We start from the raw sequence: 16,775 nt of genomic DNA on the forward strand, positions 1-16,775 counted from the left end.
ATACATAAAACACACAATTGTATTACATTTTGTATATTTGAAGTATAGGTTATATTACATGTATACTTTAATGATTATATTGAGCATATTGATAGTTTATGTGTTCATATTTTTTGAGGATATTTTTTTTTACCACATGGTGATGGCATGAGGAACATGAAAAACAAATGAAAAAGGAAAGAGAAACAGAAAAACAGGGAAAAAAACACTATTGTAATAAAGTAAATTTTTTTATTCAATTTATTTTTATGTTGGTATTTCTGAAATAACTCTGAATGTATATAAGGTACATATAATATAATATACATATACTTATGATCTTTGTTGGTAAGACTATATTGTAGTTATAGACCACGATATAACAAGAGAAAATTATCTATATTATGCCCTTTAACTAAGTGTTGAGCTTAAAGCATATCCTTCTCGAACCAAGGACCATATTTTTCCGGTAAATTCGAATTTTTTTTCAATTGGTCGACATTTTCTGGAGTTTTGACAATACACAAAGGTTTGTTATATATTAAGTATGTAATGTGTGAACATTAAAGTATCGATTCAAGATATATACACACACCGTATAATAATATAAATGACTGTATAAAAAGGACATAAGGATAAATAATAAATTTATATTTAAAAATTTTAAATTTCCATTTAATTCTTTTCGCATGTAGCTAACTTATTTCAAAAATTACAAATTTTATTTTGTTCTTTTTATAAATATATTTTTTCTCCATTTTGAATTAAAATATTTCATAAGAAAAAAAAAAATTTCAAAGTGTTGCCAATATCCGGTAACAAAAGAAATCAAACGAAAAACAAAAAATTTTAATTTTAATTTTATTATAAAAAATCATGACCGGATATTAAATAAGAAACAAAGAACGAAATTAAAATTTTGGAAATTTAGATATTTTTACTTAAAATTTAATGTTTATAACAAAAATTTTAATAATTTAAAAAAATTGAATATTTTAAGAAAAAAAAATTTCAATTTTTAAAAACAGTAAATTGGTTTTTTCCTTTCGGAATTACAGTGAAACATGAAATACAAAATAAAAAATAAAAATATAAATAATAAAATTTGTATAAAATCTCATATATCCCAGTATAACTTTAATAAAATTTCATGGAAATCATAACATGAACAATAATTTTTCATTAATGCTATATATATGATTATATTTCATGTACTCACTCATAGATGTCCACATATAAGGATTTATTTTAAGTAATTTGTATATACTGAAGTGTACATTACATATATACAAACATACATAATAATATTATAGAAGAAGTATAATACTTAAATAAGAGAAGAAAAAAAAAATTCATTTACAAGAAGTTCATTTCATACAATACAAAAAGGACGAATATAATTCCCTATTGTTTTTTTTTTTTTATTTATTTTTTATTATACTTGTTTTTGGTTTTTCACTTGTTTTTTTTTTTTTTTTGGAAAATCTACTACACTTTTTACTTTATGTTTTTTTCTTTTTAATTTTTTTTCCTTTGTAAATTATTACTTTGAATAATAAAAGGCTTTTTAGATTGTACATATTATTATGTATACAATATACATGTATATTGTATAAAAGTATAAATGAGCATTAATATGAGTGTATGTGTGCGTTATATTATATAATGTATTTACATTGTAATAAAGTGATATAGAAGATTTTAAGGACTCAAAGTCATTTATAAATTGTAAAAGAAGAAGTCATTTTTCAGAATCACATTATTATTATTATTGTTATATGTTACTTATTATATTTCATATATGCATGTATGAGTGTGTTATGTATTATTATAGGAGGGCAAAAATAAAATTTATAAGGATATAATAATATAATATCGTAGATCCTTTTATTTTGTTCAAAAAAAAAAAAGTAAACCAATTTTTTTTTTTTCGTAGTGCTTATTTGATTTGTTTTTTTTTTGTTTTTTATTTAATATGTGAAATGTCATGTGCAGGATAATAGAAAAATAAAAATTAAAAAAAAAGGAAAACAAAAAATTATGCACGAACAATTTATTTACTTATTTTTTTCATTTTTGTTTTTCACAATTTTTCTTGTTTCTCTTTATTTGGTAAGGATTAGAATTAATATGCTCATTTCTAGGATTTTTGACAAATTTCATAGAAATTATGAATTAATTTGTGTAATCTTTTTGAATGATATTATTGTTTATCTATATATATATATATATATATATATATATATATACATATATATACTTGGTGTTATTTTGTTTGGTTTTTTTCTTTATGGTTTTCGAAGGCTTATGCATATTATGTATAAGTGGAAAGGATAAAAAATTTGTAATTTTATAAAGGATTTTAAGAAAAAAAAATAAAATAAAAAATTAAGTACTTGTGCATATTTATATAATTTTTATTTTTTTTTTATATTTTTTGTAAACATACATAAAATTTTTGGTACCTATATGCTTGGTTAATTTGCAATAATCCTTAATTTTTTAAAAACACAACATAAAATTTTTTATTAAACAAGAAAAAAAGTTTCTTTGAATTTTTTTTTTTTTTGTAAATCAATTTAAATAATGAATTTTTTTGAAAAACAAAAAAGAAATTTAACATGTTATACAGGGTGAGTTCCTTTACCAAATAAAAATTTGATGTGGTCAGCACATAACCGACCGCAATGTGTACTTCGTAGTTTAGTGAAACTTTTACAGAACATTATGAAAATGTGTCTTAAACATTTTTTTACAGTTTAAAGACACTAATAAGCTTTTAATTAACATACTCAGAAACGTTTAGATTTGGATCTAAGCAGAATTTGTGCCACCTGATTCAAATTTCAAGAAATATGGCCATAACTTGGGTTTCCGAGCCGTAATCTTTCCATAAAATTTATATGTTTACAATGCGGTCCGAAAAACTTAGGTTTTTATTTTTTCGTTTCCCTTTTCAGAATGAAAATTTGAAATTTTATTAGATAATTTAATGTTCCGATAAGTAGAATAGTATTTTCGTAAATGAAAAATACCTTAAAGAACTCTACAGCTTCCAAAAAATAACTTATAAATATTTTCTGAGATATTAGTACTGTCCATTGATAAAGCCGTGCGTATAGGTACTGTTATAATTATATGATATAAAATTACAATTAAATTTAAACTGTCAATATTGATTCTTTTAAAATTAATTAAAAAAAATATTTATTGTTTCAAAATTCTTAATATTGAGAGAAACCTTAATATTTTATAGTGATAGCCCAAAATCTATTACATCAATTGTTATTATGCATTAAAAAATGAATAATAAAGAAAAATTTTCATGTTGAATATTCACTAGACGCTAAACACTTAAAATCTTAAATATTAATTTTCATAATATATTAATTATTATTTCCCATATTGACCTTTGTTTTATGTAACAAATTCAATAAAAATTGAATTTAGAAAATTCAAAAATGTCCTTGAGAAAAATTAATATCGCATTAGCAAGAAAAATTTCTTATAGAAACTGAGAAGAATTGAATATTACTTTGCAGTACTAAAAGGAGAGATTTTCAAAAATTTTCTTTTGTATTAAGCAAGCAAGGAATGAAATTTCTTTCTTATAAAAACAGAATGTATCGTGCTTACGTATTAAGAGGATTATTATAAATTTATAAATTTTTTAAATTTTAAATAAAATTACATTTGAATTTTAAATTGTTTTTTTTTTTTCTTCTTTTTTGGAAATTGAATTTTTTAAAGTTCAACAATATTCAAAGACGTTAAACAAAAGATTATTTTATTTTTTATGCTTTTTCTTTCTTTTATTTTCACTAAGGATATCTAGGGAAATTCGAATTAATTATTTATAATGTTTGTTTATTATATTTTTTTTTGATTTCGTATATGAGAAAATTGTTGACAGTAACAAGAAAACAATGATAGCGTTTGTTTTTTCTTCTTTGGTTAAGGTTTACAGAATTTTATTGTGATCCACTAACGTATATACTAGTATAACATAGATAACAGTATATAATATATAGTTTTCACAGTATACTTTCAGACTTTCAGTACTCATAAAATCAAGAACTTTTGAAACCAAAAACCTTGCCGTATTTAAAATGAAAATGAGTCTATTTATATTTAGTTTTAATCTATTTAAAAGCCCTTGTGGTCAATAGACACAAGAAGCTAGAAAAATAAAACATTTTTTTTTAACTCGATTTATTATATACTTCGAACTCCTAGGGTGGAGTTTGTAGCAAATTATTAATCCAAATATATGGGAATTATTTAACACTTATTTAACACATATATATTTAACACTTTGAATATAAACACTTATTTTTCACAAATATTTTTTACATTTAATGGTTACATTGATATTGATATTGAATCATAAATTAAAACATGGGTGTCAATATATTATTTATATTGCTTTTCATCATCCAATAAATTCGAATATGTATTAAGGTCTTTCAACTATCACATTTTATGTAATAAAATGGCCAAATTTTCTCGAATCGTAAATCTGTGTTTATAAGTGAAAACTATGAAAAAATATTCGTATTAGTCATTAAGAATTAATTAAGGTTAGGAATTTAGGTACAAAACAAAAAAAAAGATAATTAAAAATTAAAAGGAAAATCTGGTAACCCTTTCCCAATATAATGGAGTATGATTAAAAAAAAACAACATTTTCATGTACATATAAAGTTCGTTGCCGATTAAACCAGTTACGTTCAAACCAATAGCTAATTACCAAATGCCAAAACTTTTAGTAAAACATAAATTATTAGAAAGAAAGCTTATAATGTTTTTAATTATTTTGCCTTATTAACAGTTAATAATCGTTATAATTATAATTATACGCACAGTCCCGCTTTGTGACATTATAGCAACAAAATATAATTCAAATATTCTAAAATAAATTGTAGCAATTTAGGTGAAGTCTAGCATTACAGGTGTTTCTATAGTTATATACATTTTTCAAAATTTGAAATAATTTAGACAAGCTTTATCTAAAGAATGTGTTGCTGCATTAAAAATTATTCAAATGATGTTTTTTGACAAATGTAATTCTACGAATAGTCTGCAAAAATTTTTGAAGTCACCGAACTATAATGATGAAAATGCCGCAATAAAATGTTATCTATTCTGTTTTTTTGATTATTTAAAAAAAAAAAATATTTCATCAGAGAATTACTATAGAATATTTTTGATGGTGTGAAATGACAAATTATGGAAAACGCCCTAAAGTCGCCTATATATCCTATATCATACCGCTTTATCTATTTATTATGACTCTTAAAGGAGTAGCTTCGCAAAATATTATAAATATGAACATGCATATAAAATATACGCATAATGTTACACAAATTCTTTATGTACATAAATATTTCATATACATAATATTAAACTTATTCTATGCGTCCTTTATACTAAATATAAAATTGGATTTAATATCATATTGCTTATTTTTTTTATACTTACACGCTAAGTATTATAAATAATAGGTTTTGTTTTTGTTTTTAACATGACGTTACTGTTGTTTAACAAATGACGTTACAAATTATTATTACTTATAAGATTATATGGTGGAAATTGAAATAGGAGTGATAACCAGGAGTGCTAAATAAATAAGAGTATAAAAAAAAATTTTTTTTTAGGTTGTCATAATCATAAAATTTAATAAATTTGTTTTAAACTGGATGAACAACAACAAAATAATAAGATGTCTACATATAAAGTTTTATCTTTAGCGCATTTTCCACACCTCTTTATGAGTGTATACGACAAACATAAATGTTGTTATTTTCGTTGAATGTGTTTTTAACAACATGTTTGTTTAATTAAAATTAAAATGAATTATTCTAGTTTTTCAAATATGTATGTGTGCATGTATGTATTTTTAAAAGTCAAAACATTACAAAAGGTGATTTAGGTGAAATAATTCTCAACAATGACAAATATCAATAGAAAACGCAAATATTTCAGTTTTATTTTAATCACTTGAATTAAGGCGAAATTGAAAATTTGGCAAGAAAGAAACCAAACCATTCCTTAATGCATATATTTAGGGGGAGAAAAGCTTAACGTATCTAGTGTATGAATTGAATTGAACGGCGCTAATCGAAATTAAAATATTATGCTCGTGGTGTATTTCGTTTAAAAACCATAATGCTGCTAGTAATTTTAATGTAAATATAAAAATTAATATACATCATGTTCTATAATGCAGTTGGATTTTTTAGCACTTTTCCAAAAAAAATTTGATGAAAGTTTGCTCGTCCTAAAAGTATGCAATTTTTGAAATAAATTCGTATATGAATGAAAGTAATTTTAATATCGTAGCAGATTGTTTTTAAAAGCAGTATTTTCACTTATTGAAAAGTTCTACATTAAAAACCATCGCTTTGACCCAACTTTTTATTTTTTTAAATTTTTTATTTGGTTTTACGTCGACCCTTAAATTTGGAACGCATCTAGGACCTAGATCGACCAAGTATATAAGAAAATTTTCAAAACCAATAATTTGGGGACTTAATTAAGTTCTTAATTCTTGATTAGCAATTAAAAGCAATTGAATTAAAACATCTGACTTTTATGTTCTGTAGTATTAATTTCAAAATTAATATTGGCAATACTTCAACAGTGTGTTTGTTCATTAGACAACCACTATTTTATCATTTTGTATTGATTAATGTGTACTATATTATAAAAATTGAAGATTTGTGATTAGACCTCCAATAAAAAAATGTTATACATTATTGAGCAAAAAAAAAATCCATAAAGAAAGAAATATTTTCTATATAATAAAATTGCTAACAAAATGCTCTATTTCCAAATAAATTGCAAGTGTGAGCCTTTTCTACATATTAAACTTCTTTTATTACACTCAAATTTAAAATGGTAATATAAAATAATATATTTGGTTTAAATGTGAAATGTTTGTAAATTGACTGGAATAATAATTTGAATTTATTTAAAAATAAATATATAGCAAGCAATTTCACAAAAAAAAATATTTTTTATGTAATAAAATGTAAATTACATTTTATTATGATTTTATTGTAATAAAACTTAATTTAATTTTATAAAATTTGAGAATTTATTATAATAAAATGGGATCAAATCAATGACTTGCAAAGTAGCACATTTCATTTTAACAGATTAAAATAATCAATTGCATTATTTAAATTAGTTTCATTTAAACACGAATATAATCAAAAATTGCATACATTTAGGGTATGCAAACAAAAAAAAAATTAAAGGAAACTTAACATAATGCTCGAATTTAAGGGTTAATTACCCAATATAAGAAAAATAATTATGTTTTTTAATGGTGAAAAAGCTCGGAGTTCCGGAAATATTTTTATGTGCAGAAATTTCGAATTTTCTAAATTTCGATAGGTGGTAGAGGTAGAAAAAAATTTCTTCTAACGAAACTTTACAATGTCTAGAAGCTGCTGAAATTTCAGATTCCTTAAAAAAACTTTTCGGTATCAAAAATTCGACAAAAGTGGCTTTTAAATAACGGTTAATTTTAACAGCATTTTGCTCTTTTAAGATCAGCTATGTCATGCTAAGGTAGAAAAAACTAGCAGCTATCTTGCAGATGTTTGTGAAATTTTAAAAGTGTTTGTGGTATCATTACAATAAATAGTCAAAAAATGGCATGTTTGAGCTTTTGTGGGAACAATAACTTTTAAAGGGTGGGGGGGGGGGGGAATATAATAGGTGAAAACTTTCTTTTACGAAGATAAGTTTCTAGTAAGGATCTATATGTTCATATAAAATTTCAGTTTTCCATCTTCAAGACTGTAAATGTTTTCCACGGACGGACGGACGGACAAAATGGAACTATTACGCATTATTTTTCAAATTTTTTTTTAAAATGCTAAAAAACGAGAAATATTTACACTTGCTATATTATGAATTTGAAAATTATTTTAATATTTTACATTTTGGCTGCAAGTACATAATAAATTTTATTATTTTAAATTTCGAAGTAATAAAAATCGAATACTCGTATTATTTATTGTACATAAATTTTGAAATTTCAACTTTTTTACAAAAATATTTATTAAATTAAATTTGTATATTTTTCTGAATTTTAAATTTATAATGAACCTTCCCATTTAAAAATTTTGCATTTTTTTTTTTCAATTTTTACACATGTATACACAATAAGAAAAAAAAATTTTATATATGATTTGTATAGGTTTTTTCATTAACAATTTTGTACACTATTATCTTTGAATAAGACCACATAAGCTTTCGGGAATATTTAAAACAATAATTGGAATTGTATTCAAATTACACATTTTTTTTTGTAATTATAAAGATAATAATCGCATTAACAGAATACAAAAAAATCTAATAAAAAAAAAATAAGATTTTTACAAGTCTTAAAACCTTAATCTGTGTAACTTTAGCTATAAATTGAGGCGATTTCTTTTATAAGGGATCCATTCGATGTGACTTTTTTTTGTCAACAAAATTTAAGTATAATCGATCTTTATTATATGTAAGATAAAAAAATGAAATGTAATTAGGATGTGTATATAAAAAGCTCTTAGGCTGACATTTACAAATTCAATGGATTTTACCAAAAATTAAAATCACATTTTCTGACAGATTTTCTGGCCTATAGGTTTCATTAATCACTAATGAAAAAATATTTTTCTTATATTCATTGAAACAAGGAAAATATTTTTTTTTTGTTGTCCTTAAAGAAGATTTGAATTTCTATATCCTTATTGTCCCTTATTATCAATTCAACTAGCAATTATTATCATTACTTACATTTTAGTAAACTACTCATAGCTGGGTATTAATATAGTGCAGGGTTTCTTAAACTTTTTTATATAGCGACCCCCTTCAAGCTTAGGAAATTTTAAACGACCCCCCCCTCCATATAATGAAATATATATTAACCGTAGATGTATATGTAATATCGCACTATTTTACAATGCAAATAAAATAAGGGTTAAAGAATACGTACCCATTCATTTCATATATATAATTGGAAACGTTGTTGGGATATCGGTGGTAATAAAACACAATAAATAGAATGACATAAAACTATATAATATATATTTATTCAATAGAAAAAATAAACTTTTGTAACAATTTTTTGACCCCCTTTCAGTAGTCTCGCGACCCCCCTTGGGGTCGCGACCCACAGTTTAAGAAGTCCTGATATAGTGTATTCGGTGTAAGGGTGCTGATAGTTAATAAATAGATCAGTATTAGTTAGTATTTTAGTTCGCCTTCTTAAAAGGCATTGATTTTAAATTAATGTATAAGTGCGTTAGACGTAAGGTGAATCGCGATTAGTTCACTGTTTCGGTAAAATGTATATATAAAATAAATTAGAATTTGGTAAGCAAAGAGTAATTTTTTAAGCAACAATAATGAACAATTCTATTTTTTATTTTGATATAATTCGCAAAATTAAAATTTTTTAAAAATATTTCTAAAATTTGATTTAAGAACATAATTAATTGTCACGAATCTGATCATTAAATTAATTTTGACAATAAGTGATAGAAATGCGAAATTTTCAATTTACTAAATATTCTGAAATATAAATTTATTTATTCTTACCAGACTTGTAGCATACATTACTTGTAGGAGTAGATATGAGTACGACAAACTAATGAAAATTTACACATAGAATGTTGTTTTTTTTTTGCAAAACGAAACTTTTATTAGAGCAGTAAAAAAACTACATTAATTCAACCTTAATCTTTTATTTTGAATAAAAAGATATAGCCCATATAAAAGAATAAATTTGCACAACTCTACTAATCTCAACTACTACATTATGATGTGATTAAGGAATGCTTAATGTTTAGAGAGTATAAAGTCTGCAAACATTTTCCTCGCGTTTAAAAACGGAAACATTTTAAATGATCCATTTAAATTTATAAAAGGATAAAAAAACATAATAAAAATATGTATACATGAACATATATAAATAATAATTTATTTGGAATGGAAGCCATATTACTCTTGTGATTTCCTTTAATTGCATTAATATGGGTCGGAAGACTTAAAAATTCTTTTGTCGCATTACAAAATACATATATGTATGTATATAATTTTAATGTCCAAAACTCCAAATAAAATATGTTTATCTAAGGAAATAATTCAAATCAACTTCATTTACTTAAATATGTTATACAAAGTGTCTCGCATGAAAGTGCGTTTATCAAAAAATTATTGAAATCAAAACTGAATTATGGGGTTGTATCAATGAGAGGTGCCATATGATATTTTCTAAGCTATTACTTTTTGAAAATTTAAAAGAAACTCGATTGTTAAGTTGAACGTTTCCCCGTTATGCAAATAAAAATTAAAGGGACACCCTTTTGAAAACTTATACATTTTTCTAAGTCATTGAAGGAAAAAATTTGGTATAAAACAACATTGGCAGTACTCTATTTTCCTCAATAAATCTTTAACCAGAACAGGTATAAAGATGACCCATATACGAAATTAAAGATCAGTTGATAAGATGGCCAGCTGTGTTAAAACTGGAGAAAGCACAAAGGTCTACTAGAATATTAACATTTTTTTAAAATGATAAGATTAAATTTCAAATTTTTCAAAATTTAGGATCATGTAATTCTCAAATCTAAACAGATTACAGCTAATGTAAATATTCATAAGGAAGCCCTTATTCTGAGGTTTCCAAATCATATTTAATATGTCTCCTATCTTATACAGGTACAGAGTTATACCTAAAATTCCAAAAAGTAAAAACCGAACTTGTCGAGCTATGAACATAGTCTTAATACAAAAATTTTCTACACATGTAGGTATGTACATATGTTATTAATTAATACATATACAAGTAATTAGTCGAAGAAAATATCTTCTATCCTATTTATTGTCATAATAATGAACATTTATAATAATTATGATGATTTTCATAGAAATGCATCATTTTACAGCATAACGATACTCGTAATATTTACTTTACATAAGTATGTACATATGCCCATAGATATAAATTAAAAATACAAAGAAATACAAATATTTCTCAAATATAATTTATATTAATATGCAAAAAAACATTATTAATAAAAATTTATTAAATTTTTAAATGCAAAATAAAAAAGATATTTAACAGCAGCGCTGATTCTCTTTCCTTCATAATTTTATGATGATAAAGTGAAAATTTTGTACTACATACGTCTGTATAACTTTGTTACATTATTATATAAGTAGCTCTGCTATATTTATAAATATCTTATTTCTGTAATATTTGTATGTAAGGCCTTACTGTATGATAGATAGATATATCAAAGGATCATTGAATATTTCATTAATCTATCGCTGTACTTGATGTGTATAACAAGTATATAAGTCTGTGTTTTCAATAAATATTTGATGTATGATTGATTTTTATTCCCATATAAGAAATTAAAAGGTAATTCACCCAAAATTATAATGGAATTTTTTTTAATATTATTCATGAAATTTCTTTTTTTTTATAATAAGCAACATTTTTTGTGGGTTTAAAAAGCTTTGGAATTATTAATAAATGAAAGTAATTGATTTTCATGATCAGAAAATGACAAATATGGTTTAGTATCAGTAAAGGACCAACAACAAATTCTTAAGTTTGCATTATTTGTCAATTATTACTAACCGCATTGTGTAAACAGTAGGTAGGTTATGTGATGGTAATAAATTTTGCATATTGAATTTTAGGTGGGAACGCACTTCTCCATGGTAGGGAAGTGTAAATAAACTATTTTTAGCAAACTGTCGGTCTGTCGATCTGTGTGGGTACGCGTGTATCTCAAGTTCGGCTAAACCGATTTTGATGAAATTTTATATGTAAGCTTATTTTGACTATGGCACGGATTGATCAACTTCTGGGATATACCAGGCCTCGGGAACTGCATTTTTTAGCGGGCCTATTTTACATTTTTGACCATTTTGAAGAAAATATTATTCAATCAATTTACTTGAAATTTCATAGATAAGCTTTGATGGGCTAATGCCCTAAAAATTGGAAAGATAAGTATTTGACAGGCATTTTTATAATATTCTGTAACATTTTCACTTAACTAGACAATGCACATTGTGGCCAGTTATGTGCTGACTATATCAGAGTATTTTTTTTTTTTGCCTTCGAAAAGGTGCTAAACATTTGGTTCTTGCTTATGAAATAAATTTTAGCACATTTATTTTTTAAAATCTGACAATTTTTTATATGAACTCATTCTGACGTACTTTCCTAACAATAATTACGTATTATACTCAATTATTGAGTATTTAATGTAAGTCTTACAGCAATTTAGTTTTAAACTACAAAATTTATTTTGCAGTAAACCTAATATAAATTTTTCATAGGAAAAGTGAGGAAATGTGCTTGGAAAATAAAAATATCGATAATTAATTATTGTATGTGTTTACTGAAAACAAAATTCCAATAGCCAGAATCACTAAAATAAACTGTTTCAAATAGTATCCCATTCCTATTATATTTCAAATGAATAGTAAAAATTGTTCCTTACATTAAATTTATTTCTGTAGATTTATAATACCCAAGAATTAATTAGAACCGCAATGTTGATGCCTTTTAATGGGTTTTATATTGCGTTAAAAAACATGAACTTTGATGTTTCAATATTTTGTTTGTATACATACGTTAATATTGTGTATTGCCATTATTACACAAAATTATTACAAATAAATGTGAATTACACATTTCTCTTTGTGATTAATAAATTAAAAAAATTGTGATGCATAGATGTTATTAATCCTTTCATACTCGAATTGATATTTGAAAATTATAAAAATCTGAGAATTAACAAAAGTATGATGAATTGAGACATTGTGAATAATTCATTTATATGTGATTTGGTTCTATAAAAATTATTGTCTTTTTCTCATTATAATTTGATTCCCAATTGATTCGCTCTAATAATTCATTACTATTTCGTTTAATTAATTCACTTGTATGTATGTACTCGTATGTTTGTTATTCTTTATTTTGCTTTGTTATTTATTATGTGCTCATAAATCATAAAATATAATTAAATTGTGGACGATTTTAGGTAACGTTTTATACAAGGAACTTTCTCTGAAATGTTAAGCGGTAAGACAATATGAAATGCAATCATTCTCGTCATTAACTCGAATAAAAAGAACGAGAATTGCAGAAATAAATTACTGTTGTTACTGGAAAAGTTTACAGCGTTAATTTAAACATCTTAAGAACTGGGAATTTTCCTTCGATTCCTTGCAATTAGAGTAGTCCCCATAAAATAAACATTTTAAAAGATTTATATGCATTTTATATTACATAGATATTTAGCAATTTGTTGAAATTATTATTTTGGTTAAGCAAATACATATTCATTATAATATTTTACTATTTTAAATTAATTTCTTGATTTGGCTCATATAACTAGGAAATAATTAGATAATATGTTGATAAAATTCATCAAATGCTACATTCAAAGTTTTATAGTAGATTACAGTTTTTCTTCTACATTTACAGTTTTAAATTTTTTCCCTGTATCCGAAGAACATGAATGTTTATCAGATGATGGCAGACGATTTGGTACTTGTCTTAATCCATACGAATGCCATTTAAATAAAGGCAATGCTAAAGGTGAATGTGCTTTAGGATTTGGAGTTTGCTGTGTTTGTAAGTAAAAAAAAAAGAAAAATTTTTACAACATCAATTAATTTTCTTATTTTTTTTTAGTTATTGCATCTTGCGGTAGTGAAATTTCAGCAAACAATACATATTTAGTTTCACCAAATTTTCCAAGTTTTATGACAACAAATGTGACCGAATGCAAATTAAAAATTAAGATGATGAGTCCAGATATTAGTCAACTAAGAATTGATTTTCATCATTTTTTGTTGGTATTAACATTTTAAATATAAAAAAATTATATTTATAGTAAAATTTTATTTATATAATTAAACTAGGGTCAACCAGATAGAAAAACTGGAATATGCAATGGAGATTCTTTTAAAGTAATAGGTGGACCTGGAGGAAATTTTACTATTTGTGGATATAATAGTGGGCAACATGGTAAGTTTTGATGATGTAAAAATAATTATACAATAGATGATAAATTAATGCTAAATAAATTTCAATAAAAAGAGGGGAATCAAATTGAATACAAAATTTATTTGTCAAATTGCAGTTGTGTAGCAAAAAAGACCTTTAAAACTTATTAAAATTAAATTGAACATATTTTTTATAACTAAATTTTAACAACCAATAAATTACACGTGAATGTAATATTTGTTAGCTTATTATGAAAATGCAATATTTTTTAGCTTATTATGATGTTGGAGGTCGTATGGCTGCTCGGCAAGCTTTAATGGGCTTATACACTTCTACTACTACGACTACAACGACTACTACTACAACAACAGAAAAATCAACCTTGAATTCAACAAATAATGACATACTGATGCATGAAAATGATAATGAAATAACAAATTCTACTTCAAATGACGCTATTCAAATGGATTCAGAGGATCTTAATGATGACGAACCGAAACCAGAATATGCTGAAATACTAATCGAATTTCGTGGCCAAATTATTCAAAAACGTTTTTGGGAAATACAAATATCACAAATTCCCTTTAGTCAAAGAGCTCCTGCTGGTTGTTTACAATATTTTAGAGGTGACAACGGCGTTTTTCAAGTAATTTTCAATTTCTTTTCAATGTTATTTTATGTTTTATTTGAAAATTAATTTTGTTTTAGACTTTTAACTTTGCTGATAATGGTAGACATTTGGCAAATCAAAATTATAGAGCTTGTTTCAGGCAAGAAACTGGAATGTGTTCTATTTTATATGAACCATGTGATACACAATCATTTCGTATTGGACCATCAACCAAACAGAACGATGAAGTATTGAATGATGAAATTCCAGAAATTTTAAAGGATGAAACAACTATTAATCCAGTAACAATGACAACAGCAGAAACAACAACTGTTGCAACAATTTCATCATCTACTATAGTTGAAACCACATCTACAACAACAGCAAATTCAACAATAACTACAACGACACCAGCACCTACAACCATAAGTATGTAATGCAAGATAAAATTCAGAATGATTAATTCTTGATTTTTTTTTATTGAAGGTGGGAACTCTGTTCTAGCTGATGAAACAACATTAGCAGCAAATATAACACAAGAAGATGAAGGTATTGAAGGATCAGGTGGAGCACAAGATGAACCAATTCGTTATGTTTCAACTTCATCAAAAAGACCACAAAGTGGTGGTTTCGATTTTTTCGAATTTTTCCGAGAAGCTCTTGATTTAGATGATTTTAGACGTAGGCGAAGCGCAAAACAAATAAAATTCTTTGAAAATAACGCTAGACAATTATATTCAACTTGTACTGATAGAATCACTTTGCCATGCATAATAGAAGATTTCATTGCAGATGGTAAGAGATGGGAATAGTATATACAAAAATTACAAAGTCCCTTTTTCGAATATTATTGAAAATATCTTCTTTGAATATTTCCTCTTTCTTCTTAAATGTAGGAAATTTTGGTTGTGAACCAGTGCATTGTGGAAATCAGTTTTGTTCACCAGGAAATATGGGTGCATTAGGTGTCAGCAACAGTAGTAATATTAACAATAATACAACTAATAGTAGTAATAATATGAATAAGACCGCTGAATCACAATGTCGTATTGAGTCAACAGTGACACCATTTTTTTTGGGTGTACATTTTGGTGATGGAATTGGTAAAGGGAGTCCCGAGGATAATATTGGAGCATGTTTAAAATTTAGTCAAATACCTTGCTTATAATAATTTAAATTTATTGTGCGATTGCATTTTTATTATTATAATTAAGATTAATTAAGATTAATATAATTATTAGGCGTGAAACATTTTATAAATGTGTATTTATAATTTAGAGCATGAATGTATGCTTATTGAGAGAATTTCTTATTAAAATTTTATCAAATATTCTTGTAGTTTAAAAATTTAGTTTTGTCCAAATTTTTTTTTTTCAATTAGTGTGAATGTAATTTATTAAAGTATAATTGTTAGTGGAGTCAGCTTGAATTTGTTTTTCATATATTTTAGATGTTGTGCTAATTAAAATATAAACTAGACAAATAATAAACTAAGTTAATTTTGAAAAAAGTGTTCTTTAATGTTAAAAATAGTTTGTTGTAAGATTTTTCATTTAATTTCAAAAAATAAAAAATTTAAAAAATTTTTATAAATAATCATATTTATTGAAAAATAATTTTTGTTACGGAAAATGACTAGTATTTAACTCTAATTATTGAAAGTGTTTTTAATAGCACAGAAATTTTTAGGGCTCCTGTAAAATTTTACAAATTTTTGATGAATTAAAACAAAGTACAAGACTTATTTTATGGGGTTTTTTATATAAAAAATATTGAAATTTTCTTGTCCTCCATATTTTGAGTCAAATAACGTTTAGAATTCTGTAATTTCTGTTCTATAAATTTTCATTCTGTAACGAAGTGAACATAGGACACAATTTGTGAAAACCTACGAAAATTAGGAATTTCAATTAGTTTTTTAATGAATTCGGAAATATTCTTTGAAAATTGCAATTAAATTTGTATAAACTAAGATTTTACATTGTTATTAGAAAAGATTTTTAGAATTTCCAAAAATTTATAATTCTGTTATAATCCAGATTTCTGTTTAAAGTATAATGAACTAAAATAAAATTATTGAAAATAAAATATTCCAAAAATATAGTAAGTGGAGCTGTTTTTAATATGAATTATTAAAGGCACTTA

General features: G+C 24.5%; 1 protein-coding gene across 1 annotated transcript; it reads left to right on the forward strand.

Annotated features, from left to right (window-relative positions):
- The first annotated feature begins 13,080 nt into the window (after positions 1-13,080).
- Positions 13,081-15,798, forward strand: LOC129615177 (uncharacterized). Its single transcript, XM_055530276.1, has 9 exons — positions 13,081-13,090; positions 13,496-13,645; positions 13,706-13,869; positions 13,936-14,041; positions 14,293-14,666; positions 14,729-15,059; positions 15,117-15,425; positions 15,527-15,597; positions 15,658-15,798. Exons 1-9 carry the CDS (start codon positions 13,081-13,083, stop codon positions 15,796-15,798), a joined length of 1,656 nt encoding a protein of 551 aa, XP_055386251.1.
- The last annotated feature ends 977 nt before the right edge of the window (positions 15,799-16,775 follow it).

Source organism: Condylostylus longicornis, unplaced genomic scaffold (assembly GCF_029603195.1).
Source record: "Condylostylus longicornis isolate FDR11 unplaced genomic scaffold, ASM2960319v2 ptg000135l, whole genome shotgun sequence".
Taxonomy (NCBI): Eukaryota; Metazoa; Arthropoda; class Insecta; order Diptera; family Dolichopodidae; genus Condylostylus; species Condylostylus longicornis.